This window comes from Ranitomeya variabilis, chromosome 1, assembly GCF_051348905.1.
Source record: "Ranitomeya variabilis isolate aRanVar5 chromosome 1, aRanVar5.hap1, whole genome shotgun sequence".
In the NCBI taxonomy this organism is placed as follows: Eukaryota; Metazoa; Chordata; class Amphibia; order Anura; family Dendrobatidae; genus Ranitomeya; species Ranitomeya variabilis.
The window spans coordinates 901,310,585-901,332,507 of record NC_135232.1 but is presented as its reverse complement, the minus strand read 5'-3'; the positions used below and the strand labels follow the sequence as shown (position 1 = coordinate 901,332,507).

At 46.2% G+C, this 21,923-nt stretch overlaps 2 protein-coding genes across 3 annotated transcripts in view; one reads left to right on the top strand and one right to left on the bottom strand.

Moving 5' to 3' along the window:
* Positions 1 to 649: 649 nt before the first annotated feature.
* On the bottom strand, positions 650 to 6,803 carry TIFA (TRAF interacting protein with forkhead associated domain). 2 transcript variants are annotated; one of them, XM_077278918.1, is made up of 2 exons: positions 6,729 to 6,803; positions 650 to 1,462 (listed from the first exon to the last, which is right to left on the bottom strand). In XM_077278918.1, exon 2 carries the CDS (start codon positions 1,458 to 1,460, stop codon positions 885 to 887), a length of 576 nt encoding a protein of 191 aa, XP_077135033.1. In that variant the 5' UTR covers positions 1,461 to 1,462; positions 6,729 to 6,803; the 3' UTR covers positions 650 to 884. The 2 variants fall into 2 exon arrangements, with proteins under 2 accessions (XP_077135033.1, XP_077135032.1); XM_077278917.1 differs by lacking the exon at positions 6,729 to 6,803 and adding an exon at positions 6,537 to 6,675.
* Positions 6,634 to 21,923, top strand: part of ALPK1 (alpha kinase 1) — a 199,950-nt gene continuing 184,660 nt past the window's right edge. The window contains exon 1 of the mRNA XM_077278906.1: positions 6,634 to 6,720. The gene's annotated coding sequence lies outside the window, so the exon portion shown is untranslated. The remainder of the gene's footprint in view (positions 6,721 to 21,923) is intronic.

Here is a 21,923-nt window from a genome sequence, read left to right as displayed (position 1 = left end):
TTTCATTAGCAGATAAAAGCTACAATATACTGGGGGGTCTCCTATTTTGCCCACCCATAGCTGGGCTAAAAGAATTGCACTATGTTCTAAATACACAATAACAAATGTCTGTTAGCTGGAGCCATCTTTTACAAAAGGCAATATTTTATAATCCTGGGTGAGATACATCTGGGCTGACACGCTATCCAGGTATTTATGCAAGTATGCACTTATAGACATTAGTAATAGGCACTATGCACCTTATGAAGCAGTCTAACTAGGTGCACTTTTGGTATGGGGGGGGGGGGGGGAAACTATGAACATAGGACTAGCATTATATAAAGCAATAGGAATAAATCCATTATATATTTGGCTGTCTGTTTTCTTCTCCATATGAAGACTGTTGAATACTTTAGGATTTGTGTAGTGTGTCATCTCGTGCTGATCTTCTAGTTTGGCTTGAGGCATCCAGAGTACACTTGTTTCATATTTTGATTTTATATGTTTGAATAAACTTTAGTGATTTTATATTTACGATCCTTGTTCCTTAATTGGTTCTGTGTTTCAACGATATGTACGGAGTGTGACCTATAGGTATTTAGGTTGGTGGTAAGGACTAATATGTATATAAATATACTGGGCGGGGGGGGGGGGGGGGGGGGGGGGGGGGTCTCCTATTCTGCCCACCCATAGCTGGGCTAAAAGAATTGCACTATGTTCTAAATACACAATAACAAATGTCTGTTAGCTGGAGCCATCTTTTACACAAGGCAATATTTTATAATCCCTACACTGCCTCATGTCTATAGTATCCTCTTTACACAAAAAGCCACATTATGGCTTTTACCTCCAGGCACACAAAGTACCTCATCTGTTCTCAGCATGTATAAAATATATAATTTTTTCTATGTATCGTTTTCATCAACTTCCACTGGGGGAGGAGTTGATGAAATAATTGAAGGCTGATAATTTAATGGGCCGCTTTCAGGGATGGCCATCATCACCGGATGGCCTATTTCTTGTACAAGAGAAAAGCGTGACACATCACAGTAGATTGCAAATTTGTCCTCAGACTCTCCGGCTTCATTCTCCATTAACATCTGAAATTCCCCAAAACGAATGATGCACTTTGGTGGAAGCTCAACCTTATTGAGGTAGTCCAGTTCCAATCCATCAACATAAAGTTTTGTTTTCTTGCTGAGGTTTTTTATCTCAAAGGACGTTGTGGAAGCATTCAATGGTTTAAAGAACTGCAAACCGAACTGCATCCGGGAGACTTTGCTATGGAGCAACTTGAACTTACAACTATTAATGTCCCGCCCAAACAAAACCACGTCCTCTGCTTTGATTTCTTGTCTTCTGCACAAGTCAATGGCACTGAAAATTCTTTGGTCATGTTGGTGAGGATGGTACATTTTCATGTGCAGGCACGTGAGAGTCTGTTCTGTATCCACATCATTGTCTCCATTAACGCAGGCCATTCCTTCAAGAAACAGATTAAATCAATAATAAGGTAATTTATCTTTATCATTAGTGAGTACATAAACTTGTTTTATGGAGTGGAATATTTACCGTAGCTCAATGATAAGAGTACAACTCATAGATACATTACCATGGGTCATGAATAACTAAAACAATACAACAAATTGTCCGTGGCCAGTAGTTTGACAATACATAAATATTTCAATAATTGTCATATAGCAAAAAATATCCGTAAATTTCCACACTATGTCAACACAGACCTTTAAAAAGGTGTTTGGCACATAAGTCTGCAGTCACTCTACAGTATGTGACTGCAGACTTATGAATCCTCACATCTTGCACGGTGCACGTTGTCAGAATTCTACAGGGCTGTCGGCAGGACCGGGGTGGTCATGTGCCCCCAAGTATGAGATATGCATGCTTCTGACTAGACGTGAGCAGCCTCGCTGAATTGACTGATATTGAGTGAAGCGGCACATCACATGTCTAGTCGGAATGAGACTGGGAGTATACATATCGCAGACTTGCAGTCACATTACCGCCCGCTTTCGACACCAGAAAATCGTATTGCCTGAACATCGAAACAGCACAAAAGCATTGTACCATCTGTTCAATATGCATGCCCAACTTTTTGTATCATACTTTTGCCTTTCGCATGGCACTGTATGATTTGGGGACCTGATCTGGGAGATCTACACCCCCTCCCCATGTACTTATTGTAATCCATCATACAATCTGGCTTTGGGACTTGTGTTGAGGTACCTCGGATAGTGACAAGGGAGCTGTTGTCACAGTGTATGGTGGTCAAGATAAGGACATCCCTCTTGTCCTCATACTTGACCACCAGCATGTTGTGGCTGCACTGGACTCTCCTTTCACCCCTTCTCAGCAGTTGCCCAATAAGAGGATTAGGGAGGCCTCTCTGATTTCTTCGCACAGTGCCACATGCAACTGTACCTCTGACAGAGAGGGTGGCTGGTGTAAAAAGTTATCTACGTAGAGGTGACAACCCTTATCCAGCAGTGGGTGCAGCAATTCCCACACAATTTTCCCATTCACCCCCAGGGCAGAGGGGCATTCAGGGGGGGTCAACACAAGTGTCCTTCCCTTCGTAGGCCCTAAATCTGTGGGTGGACCAGAGATTAATCTATACAGATGTCCTTTTCCTTTTGGGGGTTGTACACTTCAAGGGAACCTGTCACCCCCAAAATCGATGGTGAGGTAAGCTCACCGTCATCAGGGGCTTATCTACAGCATTCTGTAATGCTGTAGATAAGCCGCCGATGTTACCTGAAAGAGGAGAAAAAGGACGTTAGATTATACTCGCCCAGGGGCGGTCCCGCTCCGATGGGTGTCTCAGGTACGGTACAGCGCCTCCCTTCTTCATTCCAGGACGTCCTCTTCTGGTCTTCACGCCGCGGCTCCGGTGTACATAGGGGTCATCGATACTTTAGATCAACACTTTTGACAAAGATTGGCCAGTAACTATTGTTCAGCCAATTAGCGCAAGAAGGGTTAATCACCAGAGGTGATATCGCGATCACCTCATCCATTTTGACTGCTGTGACTGGTGCTATATCAGACATGTCACAGCAATTTTTTTTTTTTTTTTTTTTTTTTTTTACTTTATAGCCAAATTGCTGTAATTAGCTGGTGAAAATTGATTGGCTAATTACAGCGGACACGGACATAAGGGCGGGGTGGGGACCATAACCCCCAGGGCGACCTGCAGGGATAGTTTGCTGTCAGCCATCTTAACTCTGTCACTGCGCAATGCAACGTGGTGATCGGAAATAACACGTACAGTGAATGTCGTGAAGGGGTTAATGTGTATAAAGCACTTTTTCATGTGGTTATAAAGTGTACAGGCCTGAAACAAATGTTGTGTGCACATATCCAGCAAGGTTTTACCAGCTAATAAATCCACTATTGTATTATTTAGGTGGCTGTAGTCCAAGCTTGTAGTGAATTGTTATGAAGGTTATTGCGGGCACTCGACACCGATATAAGCAGCCAAAACCTCTTGATAGCAAAAACAGGGCATTCAAAACACAGGTTTTGCTGCGTTTTTTGGGTGCGGATTACATATGTGATTTGTTCTACAGTACATGTGACTCAAAAATGGACATGTGTCCGCAATGTTTTTTTGTGGACACACAGTCAGTAAAAAAAATGCTTACCTGTAAACAGCACCAGAGTCTATACTAGATAAAGACAGACCTGGCCTATGGCCAGCTTCATTTGGTGCTATTTCATGGTCTGTACATGGACCTCAATGCTGATCTCCAGACCAGAACTTACAGCCTCTTGAGTACATCTCAGGCTGCAAGTTCAGGTGTGGAGAACCAAGGTCAGTCAGGGCATTGCAGTACATATACAGACCATGAATTATGTCCATCTGAACCTCACCTAAGGGTATGTGCACACAGCATCATTTAGAAAACGCTGACATTCGTATTACTGAGGCAGCTTCGCCGTTGTTCTTGCGGTGGCTTTCGCTGTGTACTGTTGTCTTCAGAGCAGAAACAGCCTGAAGAATTAGCGTCACTTCTTCTAAATACTCACTGCTTTCCGAACCCTGTAGAGATTACAGAAGTGACATAAGATGGAACATGTGCACAGCAATGCCGCTTTGACATTCCTGTGCATTATGTTCATTTTATCGGGTGTTTTTGAAGGCGGATTCTGCACAGAATTTGCCTGAAAAAGATGTTGTATACATATACCCCAACAGTGGAAATCAAAGAAACATTTGTTCTCTGCTGCTTAAACCCTACGATGCCCTATAACACAATCTTTACCCACATTTTGAGTATGAAGAGAACCCAGGAGCCACTGAATAACCCTACTCCTATCAAGCATTACCAAATTCTAGGGTAATACGTACTTGATAGATACACATTATGCTAGCTCATTACCAAGTAAAAAAATACCTATAGTGATTAAATAAAACTCTGGGTAAAAAATAATAACAAGCAAAAAAATTGTATAAAAGTGGAAAAAAGTAAACATGAATGCATCAGTTCACCTAAATAGTGTCTAAAGTACAGGAAAACAATGAGAACTTAACTCAATTCTGTCAGAATATAATGTAAAAGTGACAAAATAAAAAATTGATCTTTCAGTCTTGAAAGGGATAGTAATACTCTTCTGAAATCCAATACTGCACAAGTAACGACTAGGCAACATCACTGCAGGCGGCAAATCAGTTCCTTCTTCTCAGAAATACCCGTGTCAGCTAGATTTGCAATTTACAAAGAATTCTGACTTGCACAACTCTCTGGCTATTCATCATCTATGGTATCATAGCATGATCTATGGTATGGCAGTTATAGATATACTATAGAAGTGGCAAACCTGCTGACACAGCATCTTTAGCAGGAAGCAACAGTCCCACAGTAATTCTTGGCTAAATACTGAGGTCAGCATCATTTATAGCCTCTGTTCATAGGGGGCTTACACAATATATGGAAGTGGGCGCTGTGTGAGGGGGTTGGGGACAGTCAGCACCCACCCTATAGAACGCTGCTAGGAAATTTCCAGGCATGATGTAACCACGGTGGAATCTGTGTTCCAAGAAAAGGAAAACAAAAACTAGAGCTGAATTGAAGATACTTCATAACCATGCAGATATTTAGTGAGCACATTTCTTCAATACACAGCAGCAATGGCAGGGAAGGCACTGCTGCATTAACCTCTGAGTGCCATTTATACTGCGTTTGTTAAAAACGCCTGTTCCACAAATATCTTGTCGTGTAAACAAGCAGCAGCAGAAACGTATAGAACAGATTGTTCAGTGAGCATCGCTTACTTTGGTCTGCCGGTGTAAACAGGCATTCAGACGACCACCGATCAGTCGATGTATCCTGCCGCTGGTCGGTCGATGTAAATGGACCTTTAGGGTATGTGCACACGCTGCAGATTAATTAGGCTACTTTTACACTTCCGTCGGGCCGACGGATGTTGTGAATCAGGCTACTTTCACACTAGCGTCGTGCACTGCACGTCGCTATGCGTCGTTTTGTAGAAAAAACGCATCCTGCAAAAGTGCTTGCAGGATGCGTTTTTTCTCCATTGACTTGCATTACCGACGCAGTGCGACGCATTGCCACACGTCGCAACCGTCGTATTGGACCGTCGCCACCAAAAAACGTTGCTTGTAACGTTTTTTGGTGCGTCGTTCCCGTCTTTTCCGACCGGGCATGCGCGGCCGGAACTCCGCCCCTGCCTCCCCGCACATCACAATGGGGCAGCGGATGCGTTGAAAAACAGCATCCGCTGCCCCCGTTGTGTGGCGCATTCACTGCTAGCGTCGGTACGTCGCAACAACGCAATTCATTGTGCCTCGTCCGACGCTAGTGTGAAAGTGGCCATAACTGCAAGACGTGGGCAGCGGATGCAGTTTTTCAACGCATCCGCTGCCCATTCTGCAGTCCGGGGAGGCAGGGGCGGAGTTTCGGCTGCGCATGCGCAATCAAAAATGCTCTCCCCGTGGGTTTCCTCCAGGTACTCCGGTTTCCTCCCACATTCCAAAGACGTACTGGTAGGGAATTTAGATTGTGAGCCCCATCGGGGACAGTGATGATGTGTGCAAAACTGTAAAGCGCTGCAGAATATTAGTGCTATATAAAAATAAAGATTATTATTAACGGGGTAAATGGCCCACAGACAGGACTAGAGGTCCATACACGGGGTAAATGGCCCACAGACAAAGCTAGAGGTCCATGCACGGGGTAAATGGCCCACAGACAGGGCTAGAGGTCCATACACGGGGTAAATGGCCCACAGACAGGGCTAGAGAGGTCCATACACGGGGTAAATGGCCCACAGACAGGGCTAGAGAGGTCCATACACAGGGTAAATGGCCCACAGACAGGGCTAGAGAGGTCCATACACGGGGTAAATGGCCCACAGACAGGGCTAGAGAGGTCCATACACGGGGTAAATGGCCCACAGACAGGGCTAGAGAGGTCCATACACGGGGTAAATGGCCCAAAGACAGGGCTAGAGAGGTCCATAGGTAGAGCCAGTGGCGCGCACAGGACTAGCGGCTCTCGCCTCAGGGCAGCACTCACCTGTTGTTATGACGCTCGGCTCCTCCGTGCAGTGTTATCTTGGACTGATTAGTGTGTGCGCTGCTGTTCGGTGTCAGTCAGGTTCCCGCCCAGTGCAGTCACAGCTCCCTGCCTCCTGCCTGCCCTCCCTCCAGTGCGCTGTGACAGACGGGACGGGGCACAGGACTCCAGTGCTGCCAGCAAAGTACGTACCCTGCGCTCGTGTTCTCCCAGCTCACTGCCCCCTTCCGTCCTGGCACAAGTGGACCCGTCAGCCGCCCCTTCCCCCCCTTTACTCCCTCACATCCAGTTGTTATTACTTCAGTTGATCCTTCCGGCTCCACAGTCAGGAATTCCCCTCTGACGTCACGGCCGCACAGACAATCAGTAGTAATGCCTCTGGGGGTCTACAGGGTCTACGGTAATGCCTCCTGGGGTCTGCGGTAATGCCTCCAGGGGTCTGCGGTAATGCCTCCCGAGATCTGCGGTAATGCCTCTCGGGGGGTCTGCGGTAATGCCTCCCGGGCTCTGCGGTAATGCTTCTCGGGGGGTCTGCAGTAATGCCTCCCGGGATCTGCGGTAATGCCTCCCGAGATCTGCGGTAATGCCTCCCGGGATCTGCGGTAATGCCTCCCGGGATCTGCGGTAATGCCTCCCGAGATCTGCGGTAATGCCTCCCGGGATCTGCGGTAATGCCTCCCGGGGTCTGCGGTAATGCCTCTCGGGGGGGGGTCTGCGGTAATGCCTCCCGGGGTCTGCGGTAATGCCTCTCGGGGGGGGGTCTGCGGTAATGCCTCCCGAGATCTGCGGTAATGCCTCTCGGGGGGGGGGTCTGCGGTAATGCCTCCCGGGGTCTGCGGTAATGCGGGGTCTGCGGTAATGCCTCCCGGGGTCTGCGGTAATGCCTCTCGGGGGGGTCTGCGGTAATGCCTCTCGGGGGGGTCTGCTGTAATGCCTCCCGGGATTTGCGGTAATGCCTTCCGGGCTCTGCGCTGTGGGAATGCCTCTCGGGGGGGTCTGCGGTAATGCTTCTTGGGGGGGTCTGCGGTAATGCCTCCCGGGCTCTGCGGTAATGCCTCCCGGGCTCTGCGGTAATGCCTCCCGGGGTCTGCGGTAATGCCTCCCGAGATCTGCGGTAATGCCTCTCGGGGGGTCTGCGGTAATGCTTCTCGGGGGGTCTGCAGTAATGCCTCCCGGGATCTGCGGTAATGCCTCCCGAGATCTGCGGTAATGCCTCTCGGGGGGGTCTGCGGTAATGCCTCTCGGGGGGGTCTGCGGTAATGCCTCTCGGGGGGGTCTGCGGTAATGCCTCTCGGGGGGGTCTGCTGTAATGCCTCTCAGGGTCTGCGGTAATGCCTCCCGGGATCTGCGGTAATGCCTTCCGGGCTCTGCGCTGTGGGAATGCCTCTCGGGGGGTCTGCGGTAATGCTTCTCGGGGGGGGTCTGCGGTAATGCTTCTGGGGGGGGTCTGTGGTAATGCCTTCCGGGGTCTGCGGTAATGCCTCCCGGGCTCTGCGGTAATGCCTCCCGGGCTCTGCAGTAATGCCTCCCGGGCTCTGCGGTAATGCCTCCCGGGCTCTGCGGTAATGCCTCTCGTGGTCTGCGGTAATGCCTCCCGGGCTCTGCGGTAATGCCTTTCGGGGTCTGCGGTAATGCCTCCCGGGGTCTGCGGTAATGCCTCCCGGGGTCTGCGGTAATGCCTCCTGGGGTCTGCGGTAATGCCTCTCGGGGGGGGGGGGGGGGGGGTTCGCGGTAATGCCTCTCGGGGGGGGGGGGGGGGTTCTGCGGTAATGCCTCCCGGGGCCTGTGGTAGTGCCTCCCGGGGTCTGCGGTAATGCCTCCCGGGATCTGCGGTAAAGCCTTCCGGGCTCTGCGCTGTGGGAATGCCTCTCGGGGGGTCTGCGGTAATGCTTCTCGGGGGGGGGTCTGCTGTAATGCCTCTCGGGGGGTCTGCTGTAATGCCTCTCGGGGGGTCTGCGGTAATGCCTCCCGGGCTCTGCGGTAATGCCTCCCGGGCTCTGCGGTAATGCCTCTCGGGGTCTTCAGTAATGCATCCCATGGTCTTCAGTAATGCCTCTCGGGGTCTTCAGTAGTGCATCCCATGGTCTTCAATAATGCCTCTCGGGGTCTTCAGTAATGCATCCCATGGTCTTCAGTAATGCCTCTCGGGGTCTGCGGTAATGCCTCTCGGGGTCTTCAGTAATGCATCCCATGGTCTTCAGTAATGCCTCTCGGGGTCTTCAGTAATGCATCCCATGGTCTTCAGTAATGCCTCTCGGGGTCTTCAGTAATGCATCCCATGGTCTTCAGTAATGCCTCCCGGGCTCTGCGGTAATGCCTCCCGGGCTCTGCGGTAATGCCTCTCGGGGTCTTCAGTAATGCATCCCATGGTCTTCAGTAATGCCTCTCGGGGTCTTCAGTAATGCATCCCATGGTCTTCAGTAATGCCTCTCGGGGTCTTCAGTAATGCATCCCATGGTCTTCAGTAATGCCTCTCGGGCTCTGCGGTAATGCCTCTCGGGCTCTGCGGTAATGCCTCTCGGGCTCTGCGGTAATGCCTCTCGGGGTCTTCAGTAATGCATCCCATGGTCTTCAGTAATGCCTCTCGGGGTCTGTGGTAATGCCTCTCGGGGTCTGCAGTAATGCCTCCCGGGGTCTGTGGTAATGCTTCCCAGGATCTGCTTACTATTATTACCACTGCCACTATCATCACTGTGTAACATTACTACTTGTCTGTATGGCGCCATGTAATGTACAGTTGTTATTTTTGCGTGTTGGCCATTGGTGTGATGCAAAAAGTCTAGAAATTCTGCCATTGTTTTTTTTCCTTTAAAGTGACAGTTACAGAATCTTCTTTGAATAGATACAATGACGATATTACTTTTTTAGTGTTGTTATTACTTTTGCACAATATTTCTTTTTCTAACCCTGTAACATCAGCCCGCAATGTCCTGATGGGGGAAGGACGGGTCCTCGGCTCGCAGCGACTCACTATCGTTTCTGCAGTACGGCAGATGGGGCTTTCTATGTGCTTTCCATAATTAAAGGGGTCATTCAGAACTTTTACATTGATGGCATATTTTTAGTATAGGTGGTGAATATGTGACTTATGTGACACCCAGCATCCCCGCCGATAAGCTGCTCCCGGGCAGGCAGAAGTGATCTGTTGCGGAGCTGCACAGCGTGGTCCTGTCCTCTTTATTGTGGCTGGGTATTGAACAAGCACCACATTTTGAATACATACTGGGCAGATGTGCAGTACCCGGTCACTAATGGCACTGTGCTTGCTTCGCAGCTGAGCATTTCCACCTGCCATCGAGCACCGATCAGATATCGATGACCTCCTAAGGATAGCACAATTTTGTCTTTTAGGCTGGAGTTGCACTAGCAATTTTAAAATCGGTCCAATTTTGCTCCTGCAAAGTCGGACAAGTGTAATGCAAGTGTCATGCGTTTTTCATGCGAGTACAATCCGATTTTTCACACCTAGCATCCGACTTACATCCGAATGTAGTCCGATTGCTATCCGATTGTAATGTGATTTTAACATGAGCTTTTCCATAGAGCAATTCTCTGTCATTTACACATCGTTTTCAAAGAAAATATTCTTCAAAACACAGTGGGTATGGAAGTATTCATACCCCTTTACATTTTTCACTCTTTGTTTCATTGCAGCCATTTTGTAAATTCAAAAAAATTCATTTTTTATCATTTATGTACACTCTGCACCCCAGCTTGACTGAAAAAAACAGAAATGTAGAAATTTTTGCAAATTTCTTAAAAAAAGAAAAACTGAAATATCACATGGTCATAAGTATTCAGACCCTTTGCTCAGTATAGAGTAGAAGAACCCTTTTGAGCTAGTACAGCGATGAGTCTTCTTGGGAATGACGCAACAAGTTTTTCACACCTGGATTTGGGGATCCTCTGCCATTCTTCCGTGCAGATCCTCTCCAGTTCCGTCAGGTTGGATGGTGAACATTGGTGGACAGCCATTTTCAGGTCTCTCCAGAGATGCTCAATTGGGTTTAGGTCAGTGCTCTGGCTGGGCCAGTCAAGAATGGCCACAGAGTTGTTCTAAAGCCACTTCCTTGTTATTTTAGCTGTGTGCTTAGGGTCATTGTTTTGTTGGAAGGTGAACCTTCGGCCAAGTCTGAGGTCTAGAGCACTCTGGAAGAGGTTTTCATCCAGGATATCTCTGTACTTGGCCGCATTGATGTTTCCTTCAATGACAACTAGTCGTCCTGTCCCTGCAGCTGAAAAAACACCCCCATAGCATGATGCTGCCACCACCATGTTTCACTGTTTGGATTGTATTGGGCAGGTGATCAGCAGTGCTTGCTTTTCTTAGAATTATCACCAAAAAGGTCTATCTTTGTTTCATCAGACCAGAGAATCTTATTTCTCATAGAGTGGGAGTACTTCTATGCGGGCTTTCATAGGTCTTGCATTAAGGAGAGGCTTCCGTCGGGCCACTCTGCCATAAAGGCCCGACTGGTGGAGGGCTGCGGAAAAAAAGTGTGTAAACGCAGCAGTGTTTTTTCCGCAGCATGTCAATTCTTTTTGCGGATTCCGCAGCGGTTTACAACTGCTCCTCAATCGGAATCCACAGGTGTAAAACCGCAGGTGGAATCCGCTCAAAAACCGCGGTAAATCCACAAAAAACAGTGCAGAAAAATCCGCACACCAATCCGCAACATGTGCACATAGCCTTAGGAACCTTGAGTACCGCAGAAATTCTTTTGTAACCTTGGCCAGATTTGTGTCTTGTCACAATTCTGTCTCTGAGCTCCTTGGCCAGTTCCTTTGACCTCATGATTCTCATTTGGTCTGACATGCACTGTGAGCTGTGAGGTCTTATATAGACAGCTGTGCCTTTCCAAATCAAGTCCTATCAGTTTAATTAAACACAGCTGGACTCCAATGAAGGAGTAGAACCATCTCAAGGAGGATCACAAGGAAATGGACAGCATGTGACTTAAATATGAGTGTCTGAGCAAAGGGTCTGAATACTTATGACCATGTGATATTGCAGTTTTTCTTTTTATTAAATTTGCAAAAATTTCTACATTTGTTTTTTTCTCAGTCAAGATGGGTGCAGAGTGTACATTAATGTGAAAAAAATGAACTTTTTTGAATTTACCAAATGGCTGCAATGAAACAGAGTGAAACATAATTAGTATGTGGGAGGGGGGAAACTTTTCAAGATGGGTGGTGACCATGGCTGCCATTTTGAAGTCGGCTAATCCAACGCAATGGTCAGCACTTTGAGCACATTTTATAGGTGGTCATAAGCTTGTAAATAACTCTTAAAAGAATACAGGTATGTTAAAACCAAGCACACCTTTGTTTTTCTTGTGAAATTCTCAATAAGTTTGATGTGTCACATGACCCTCTTCCCATTGGAAAAAATAAAGTTGGATCCAAAATGGCCGACTTCAAAATGGCCACCATGATCACCACCCATCTTGAAAAGTTTCCCCCTCCCATATACTAATGTGCCACAAACAGGAAGTTGATATCACCAACCATTCCCATTTTATTTAGGTGTATCCATATAAATGACCCACCCTGTATATTAGATAGAATAAAAGCCGGCAATTCATGTCCCGCGTACAGTAAAATCACAGTGACAGGTTAGAATATATATATATACAGTGGGGCAAAAAAGTATTTAGTCAGTCAGCAATAGTGCAAGTTCCACCACTTAAAAAGATGAGAGGCGTCTGTAATTTACATCATAGGTAGACCTCAACTATGGGAGACAAACTGAGAAAAAAAAAAATCCAGAAAATCACATTGTCTGTTTTTTTTATCATTTTATTTGCATTTTATGGTGGAAAATAAGTATTTGGTCAGAAACAAAATTTCATCTCAATACTTTGTAATATATCCTTTGTTGGCAATGACAGAGGTCAAACGTTTTCTGTAAGTCTTCACAAGGTTGCCACACACTGTTGTTGGTATGTTGGCACATTCCTCCATGCAGATCTCCTCTAGAGCAGTGATGTTTTTGGCTTTTCGCTTGGCAACACGGACTTTCAACTCCCTCCAAAGGTTTTCTATAGGGTTGTGATCTAGAGACTGGCTAGGCCACTCCAGGACCTTGAAATGCTTCTTACGAAGCCACTCCTTCGTTGCCCTGGCGGTGTGCTTTGGATCATTGTCATGTTGAAAGACCCAGCCACGTTTCATCTTCAATGCCCTTGCTGATGGAAGGAGGTTTGCACTCAAAATCTCACGATACATGGCCCAATTCATTCTTTCATCTACCCGGATCAGTCGTCCTGGCCCCTTTGCAGAGAAACAGCCCCAAAACATGATGTTTCCACCACCATGCTTTACAGTAGGTATGGTGTTTGATGGATGCAACTCAGTATTCTTTTTCCTCCAAACACGACAAGTTGTGTTTCTACCAAACAGTTCCAGTTTGGTTTCATCAGACCATAGGACATTCTCCCAAAACTCCTCTGGATCATCCAAATGCTCTCTAGAAAACTTCAGATGGGCCCGGACATGTACTGGCTTAAGCGGTGGGACACGTCTGGCACTGCAGGATCTGAGTCCATGGTGGCATAGTGTGTTACTTATGGTAGGCCTTGTTACATTGGTCCCAGCTCTCTGCAGTTCATTCACTAGGTCCCCCCGCGTGGTTCTGGGATTTTTGCTCACCGTTCTTGTGATCATTCTGACCCCACGGGGTGGGATTTTGCGTGGAGCCCCAGATAGAGGGAGATTATCAGTGGTCTTGTATGTCTTCCATTTTCTAAATATTGCTCCCACTGTTGATTTCTTCACTCCAAGCTGGTTGGCTATTGCAGATTCAGTCTTCCCAGCCTGGTGCAGGGCTACAATTTTGTTTCTGGTGTCCTTTGACAGCTCTTTGGTCTTCACCATAGTGGAGTTTGGAGTCAGACTGTTTGAGGGTGTGCACAGGTGTCTTTTTATACTGATAATAAGTTTAAACAGGTGCCATTACTACAGGTAATGAGTGGAGGAAAGAGGAGACTCTTAAAGAAGAAGTTACAGGTCTGTGAGAGCCAGAAATCTTGATTGTTTGTTTCTGACCAAATACTTATTTTCCACCATAAAATGCAAATAAAATGATAAAAAAACAGACAATGTGATTTTCTGGATTTTTTTTTCTCAGTTTGTCTCCCATAGTTGAGGTCTACCTATGATGTAAATTACAGACGCCTCTCATCTTTTTAAGTGGTGGAACTTGCACTATTGCTGACTGACTAAATACTTTTTTGCCCCACTGTATATATATATATATGTGTGTGTGTATGTATATATATATATATATATATATATATATATATATATATATATATATATATATATATATATATATATATATATATATATATATATATATATATATATATATAAATATATATATATATATATATATATATATATATTTACTAGCTGAAGAGCCCGGCGTTGCCTGAGCATAGTAAATATCTGTGGTTAGTTATAGCACCTCACTTCTCTTAGGGTATGTTTCCACGTTCAGGAAACGCTGTGTTTTTGACGCAGCATTGAGCAGCATGCATAAAAAACGCAGCGTCCAGATGTTACAGCATAGTGGAGGGGATTTCATGAAATCCCGTCTCCACTATGCAGTAAAAGACACATGTGGCACACCCGAGAAAACGCACATGCGGCGCGTCTTTTAAGAACGCAGCATGTCCTTACATTGCATAAAAAACGCAGGTGACCTGCCAGTGACCTCAGGTGCAGATTTGGTCAGGATTTTACCTGCGTAAAATCCTGACCAAATCCTGAAGCAATCCTGAACGCGGACACATACCCTTATTTTCCCATCACGCCTCTCATTTTCTCCCTCACACCTCTCATTTTCCCCCTCACTCTTCTTATTTTCCTGTTCAATCCTCTCATTCCCCCCCAACACATCATTTCGACCTCACATCTGTCATTTTCCGATCACTCCACTATTTTCCCTCACTTCTCTCATTTTGCACTCACACCTTTTCATTTTCACCTCACACCTCTCATTTTCACCTCGCACCTCTCATTTTCCCCTCAGTATATACTTGTTTGTTATCTCCCTTATATATAGTATACACCTGTATGTCATCTCCTTTATATAGTGTATATACCTGTATGTCATCTCCCCTGTATATAGCATATACCTGTATGTCATCTCCCCTGTAAATAGTATATACCTGCTGTATGTCATCTCCTCTATATACCTATGTGTCATCTCCTCTTTTATATAGTATATACCTGTATGTCATCTCCTCCTGCATATAGTATATGCGTGTCATCTCCTCCTGTATATAGTATATACCTGTAAGTCATCTCAGCTGTATATAGTAGATACCTGTCATCTGCTCCTATATATAGTATATACCTATGTGTCATCTCCCCTGTATATAGTGTATATCTGTGTGTCATCTCCCCTCTATATAGTATGTACCTGTATGTCATCTCCCCTGTATATAGTATATTACTGTACTAGATGGTAGCCCGATTCTAACGCATCGGGTATTCTAAAATATGTATGTAGTTTATTCATGAAGATTTTAGAATAATACATTGAATACACAGGATTCGGTCTGCCGCGACCCATTAGCAAAGCGTGGTTCAAATCCCGCGCCAATTCACGGCCAGACTGCCCTGTCGCTGATTGTTTGCTGCCGGCCACGTAGTATATAGCACAGCCACGTAGTATATAACAGCCCATGTAGTAAATAGCTCAGCCACGTAGCACAGCCACGTAGTATATAGCACAGCCCACGGAGTATATAGCACAGCCCACGGAGTATATAGCACAGCCCACGGAGTATATAGCACAGCCCACGGAGTATATAGCACAGCCCACGGAGTATATAGCACAGCCCACGGAGTATATAGCACAGCCACGTAGTATATAACACAGCCCACGGAGTATATAGCACAGCCACGGAGTATATAGCACAGCCCACATAGCATATAACACAGCCACGTAGTATATAACAGCCCACGCACGTAGTGTATAACACAGTCCACGTAGTGTATAACACAGTCCACGTAGTGTATAACACAGTCCACGTAGTGTATAACACAGTCCACGTAGTGTATAACACAGTCCACGTAGTATATTGCACAGGCCACGTAGTATATTGCACAGGCCACGTAGTATATTGCACAGGCCACGTAGTATATTGCACAGGCCACGTAGTATATTGCACAGGCCACGTAGTATATTGCACAGGCCACGTAGTATATTGCACAGGCCACGTAGTATATTGCACAGCCCACGTAGTGCATTTCACAGCCCACGTAGTGCATTTACAGAGCCCACGTAGTGCATTGCATAGCCCACGTAGTGCATTGCACCGCCCACGTAGTATATTGCACCGCCCACGTAGTATATTGCACCGCACACGTAGTATATTGCACCACCCACGTAGTATATTGCACAGCCCACGTAGTATATTGCACAGCCGACGTAGTGTATTGCACAGCCCACGTAGTGTATTGCACAGCCCACGCAGTATATAGCACAGCCCACGGAGTATATAGCACAGCCCACGGAGTATATAGCACAGCCCACGGAGTATATAGCACAGCCACGTAGTATATAACACAGCCCACGGAGTATATAGCACAGCCACGGAGTATATAGCACAGCCCACATAGCATATAACACAGCCACGTAGTATATAACAGCCCACGCACGTAGTGTATAACACAGTCCACGTAGTGTATAACACAGTCCACGTAGTGTATAACACAGTCCACGTAGTGTATAACACAGTCCACGTAGTGTATAACACAGTCCACGTAGTATATTGCACAGGCCACGTAGTATATTGCACAGGCCACGTAGTATATTGCACAGGCCACGTAGTATATTGCACAGGCCACGTAGTATATTTCACAGCCCACGTAGTGCATTTCACAGCCCACGTAGTGCATTTACAGAGCCCACGTAGTGCATTGCATAGCCCACGTAGTGCATTGCACCGCCCACGTAGTATATTGCACCGCCCACGTAGTATATTGCACCGCACACGTAGTATATTGCACCACCCACGTAGTATATTGCACAGCCGACGTAGTGTATTGCACAGCCGACGTAGTGTATTGCACAGCCCACGCAGTATATTGCACAGCCCACGTAGTATATTGCACAGCCCACGTAGTATATTGCACAGCCCACGTAGTATATTGCACAGCCACGTAGTATATTGCACAGCCCATGTAGTATATTGCACAGCCCTCGTAGTATATAGCAATGTGGGCATCATATCACCGTTGGCCCCCGGATCCAGGTGAAGTGGTTACCGACGCTCCTCGCGCGCTCCGGTCTCAAGAGTGCATTGCGGTCTCGCAAGATGATGACAGCGGTGTTGCGAGACCGCTACGTCATCATCTCGCGAGATCTCAATGCATGGAGCGGTCACCGGAGCGTCGCGAGGAGCGGGGAAGGCCTGTTAGGCCGCAGCATCAATAGTAAAAAGTTGGTCACACAGGGTTAATAGCAGCATTAACGGAGTGCGTTACACCGCGGCATAACACGGTCCGTTAGCGCTGCCATTAACCCTGTGTGAGCGCTGACTGGAGGGGATTATGGAGCAGGCACTGACTGCGGGGAGGAAGGAGCGGCCATTTTGCCACTGGACTGTGCCCGTCGCTGATTGGTCGTGGCCGTTTTGCCGCGACCAATCAGCGACTTGGATTTCCATGACAGACAGAGGCCGCGACCAATTTATATCCGTGACAGACAGAAGGACAGACGGAAGTGACCCTTAGACAATTATATAGTAGACTAGATGGTGACCCGATTCTAACGTATTGGGTATTCTAGAATATGTAGGTAGTATATAGCACAGGCTACGTACTATATTGCACAGTGACGTAGTATATAACACAACCGGCGTAGTATATAACATAGCTACGTAGTATATGACAGCTATGTAGTATGTAACACAGCGTACGTAGTATATAGCAGAGCTACATAGTATATAACACAGCCACGTAGTATATAACACAGCCACGTAGTATATAGCACAGCCACGTAGTATATAGCAGAGCCACGTAGTATATAACATAGCCACGTTGTATATTGTAGAGCCACGTAGCATATTGCACAGGCACGTAGTATATAGCAGAGCCACGTAGTATATAACAGTCACATAGTGTATTGCAGAACTACGTAGTATATTGCATAGCTATGTAGTATATTGGTCAGCCACGTAGTATATAGCAGAGCCGCCACGTAGTATATTGCACAGTCGACGTAGTATATAACAGAACCAACACAGCGACATAGTATATTGCACAGCTACGTAGTATATTGCACAGCCACGCTGTATATTGCACAGTCACGTTGTATATTGCCCAGCTACATAGTATATAGCACAGAGATGTAGTATATAACAGAGCCCATGCAGTATGTAACACAGCCCACGTAGTATATAGCAATGTGGGCACTATATGCGTGGTTAAAAAAAACGTAAAATAAAAAGTAAACATATACTCACCTCCCGAAGGCCCCTTGAAGTCCTGGCGCCTGTGTGCGGTGCACGTGGCAGCTTCCGGTCCCAGGGTTGGTATGAGCGCAGGACCTGTGATGTCGTCGTGGTCACATGACCGTGACATCATGGCAGGTCCTTCTCGCATAGCATCCTTGGCACCGGAACCTGCCGCTTGCACTGCCGAGGACAGCGTGCGACGTCGGAGGGTGAGAAAAAACTTTTTTTTGTAATTATTAGTATTTGTAACATTAGATCTTTTTACTATTGATGCTGCATACGCAGCATCAATAGTAAAAATGTGGTCACACAGGGTTAATAGCTGCGTTAACTGAGTGCGTTACACCGCGGTCCATTAACGCTGGGATTAACCCTGTGTGAGCGCTCAGCGCTGACTGCATTTCAGTAAAGCAGCGGCCATTTCGCTGCCAGACTATGGCTGTCGCTGATTGGTCGTGGGCGTTTTGCCACGACCAATCAGCGACTTGGATTTCCATGACAGACAGAGGCCGCGACCAATGAATATCCGTGACAGACAGACAGAAGGACAGACAGAAAGACGGAAGTGACCCTGGCCCGATTCTAACGCATCGGGTATTCTAGAATATGTATGTCCACGTAGTATAGAGCCCAGCCACGTAGTATATAGCCCAGTTACGTAGTATATTGCCCAGTTACGTAGTATATTGCCCAGCGACGTAGTATATTGCCCAGTTACGTAGTATATTGCCCAGCGACGTAGTATATTGCCCAGCCACGTAGTATATTGCCCAGCCACGTAGCATATTGCCCAGTTACGTAGCATATTGCCCAGTTACATTGTATATTGCCCAGTGACGTAGTATATTGGCCAGTGACGTTGTATACAGCACAGAGCCACGTAGTATATTGCCCAGTTACGTAGTATATTGCCCAGTTACGTAGTATATTGCCCAGTTACATTGTATATTGCCTAGTGACGTAGTATATTGCCCAGTGACGTAGTATACAGCACAGAGCCACACAGTATATTGCCCAGTGACGTAGTATATTGCCCAGTGACGTAGTATACAGCACAGAGCCACGTAGTATATTGGCCAGTCACGTAGTATATTGCCCAGCCACGTATGACACAGGTTAAAAAAATAAAAAATAAACATATACTCACCTTCTGCAGGCGCGTTGTAGCTCTGTCGCCTGTGTGGGGTGCAGGCGTCCGCTTCCGGTCCCAGGGTGCGATGACGTCGCGGTCACATGACTGTGACGTCACGGCAGGTCCTTGTCGCGCAGGACCTGTGATGACGTTGCGGTCACATGACAGTGTAGCGGTCACATGACCGTGACGTCACAGCAGGTCCTTTCCGCCCAGGACTTGTGATGACGTCGCGGTCACATGACTCAGGGTGGATTGATTTAAATCACGCCGATTTAAATCATGATTTAAATCACGATTTAAATCAAAAGATTTTTTTCTATTTAAATCGGATCGATTTAAATCATGATTTTAATCATGATTTAAATCACTGATTTAAATCAAAAGGTTTTTTTTAATATAAATCACGATTAAAATGAGAAGTGAGAGCAGTGCGCATGTGCGCCCATAGTTACACGGACGAAACTAGGGGCAACGATCTAACGCCAGGGTGAGGGGGGGACCCCAAAGTAAGTAAAAATCTTTTTTGTTTTACTATATGGCAATAGGTAGGTGTTTAAAAGCAGCATGTCTTAATTGTATAAACTATTAATAGCCTCCACATTTTGTTCATACTGCCCCTTTAATTCCACACTTCTAGCTTGGTTTCACTTTTGGTTTAGTTTCTTTTTCCATTCAGTTGACATGCCCAAACTTGTTGGATAGTCAGCATCCTACAGAAACCTCTGGAAGAGCATGGCATTGTGAATGTTACACATATACAGCCTTTATTCTACTGAGTTAAACAACTCCGCTTTATCTCATGATGGAAGAACCTTTGGATGGTAAAATATTTTCCTCAAAAAGCAGTTTATTGAAAAAAATCCGATTTAAATCAAAAAAATCCGATTTAAATCAAAAAAATCCGATTTTTTTGATTTTTTAAAAAAAAACATTGATTTTTATCCACCCTGACATGACTGTAACGTCATGGCAAGTCCTTCTGCCAGACCATCCTTGCCACCGGAATGTGCCGCATGCATCGCGAGGCGCGGGAAAGGCGGCGTAGGTGAGTATATAATCATTTTTTATTTTTTTTAAAATTATTTTTAACATTAGATGCTTTTACTATTGACGCTGCATAGGCTGCGTCAATAGTAAAAAACTTGGTCACACAGGGTTAATAGCAGCGGTAACGGAGTGCGTTACCCGCGGCATAACGCGGTCCGTTACCGCCGGCATTAACCCTGTGTGAGCGGTGACCGGAGAGGTGTATGCGGGCGCCGGGCAGTGAGTGCGCGGGAGTAAGGAGCGGCAATTTTCTTCCGGACTGTGCGCGTCGCTGATTGGTCGTGGGCGTTTTGCCATGACCTATCAGCGACTTGGATTCCATGACAGACAGAGGCTGCGACCAATGAATATCCGGGACAGACAGACGGAAGTACCCCTTAGACAATTATATAGTAGGATGTCATCTCCTCCTGTATTAGACCTCGTTCACACGTTATTTGTTCAGTATTTTTACCTCAGTATTTGTAAGCTAAATTGGCAGCCTGATAAATCCCCAGCCAACAGGAAGCCCTCCCCCCTGGCAGTATATATTAGCTCACACATACACATAATAGACAGGTTATGTGACTGACAGCTGCCGTATTTCCTATATGGTACATTTGTTGCTCTTGTAGTTTGTCTACTTATTAATCAGATTTTTATTTTTGAAGGATAATACCAGACTTGTGTGTGTGTTTTAGGGCGAGTTTCATGTGTCAAGTTGTGTGTGTTGAGTTGCGTGTGGCGACATGCATGTAGCGACTTTTGTGAGATGAGTTTTGTGTGGTGACATGCGTGTAGCAACTTTTTGTGTGTCGAGTTGCATGTGACAGGTTAGTGTAGCAGGTTGTGTGCAGCAAGTTTTGCGCACGGCGAGTTTTGTGTGTGGCGAGTTTTGTGTGTGGCGAGTTTTGTGTGTGGCGAGTTTTATGTGTGGCGAGTTTTATGTGTGGTGCGTTTTGAGTATGTGCAAGTTTTGTGTGAGGCAACTTTTGCATGTGTTGCAACTTTTTGTGCATGTGGCAATTTTTCCGCATGTGCAAGTTTTGCGTGTGGCGAGTTTTCCATGAGGTGAGTTTTGCACGTGTGGCTAGTTTTGCGTGAGCCTAGTTTTGCATGTGGCGAATTTTGCGCGTGGCGAGTTTTGAGTGGCGAGTTTTGTGTTTAGACTTTTATATGGCGAGGTTGGTGTATGTGTGGTGAAATGTGTGCTTGAGGGTGGTATATGTGTTCAAGCACGTGGTAGTGTGTGGCGCATTTTGTGTGTATGTTCATATCCCGTGTGTGGTGAGTATCCCATGTCGGGGCCCCACCTTAGCAACTGTACGGTATATACTCTTTGGCGCCATCGCTCTCACTCTTTAAGTCCCCCTTGTTCACATCTGACAGCTGTCAATTTGCCTCCAACACTTTTCCTTTCACTTTTTCCCCATTATGAAGATAGGGGCAAAATTGTTTGGTGAATTGGACTGCGCGGGGTTATATTTCGCCTCACAACACAGCCTATGACGCTCTCGGGGTCCAGGCGTGTGACTGTGCAAAATTTTGTGGCTGTAGCTGCGAGGATGCAGATGCCAATCCCGGACACACACACACACACAAAAGATTATTTTTCTGTAAAAAAAAAAAAAAAAAATGGCTTTGGCTCCCACGTAATTTACTTAACCAGCAGAGGGAAAGCCGATGGCTGGGGGCAGATGTTTATAGCCTGGGAAGGGGGTAATACCCATGGAGCTTCCCATGCTATTAATATCA

Bases quoted from the DNA above. Each gene is read 5' to 3' on its own strand.
- TIFA (XM_077278918.1), bottom strand. From the start codon at position 1,460: ATGGCCTGCGTTAATGGAGACAATGATGTGGATACAGAACAGACTCTC.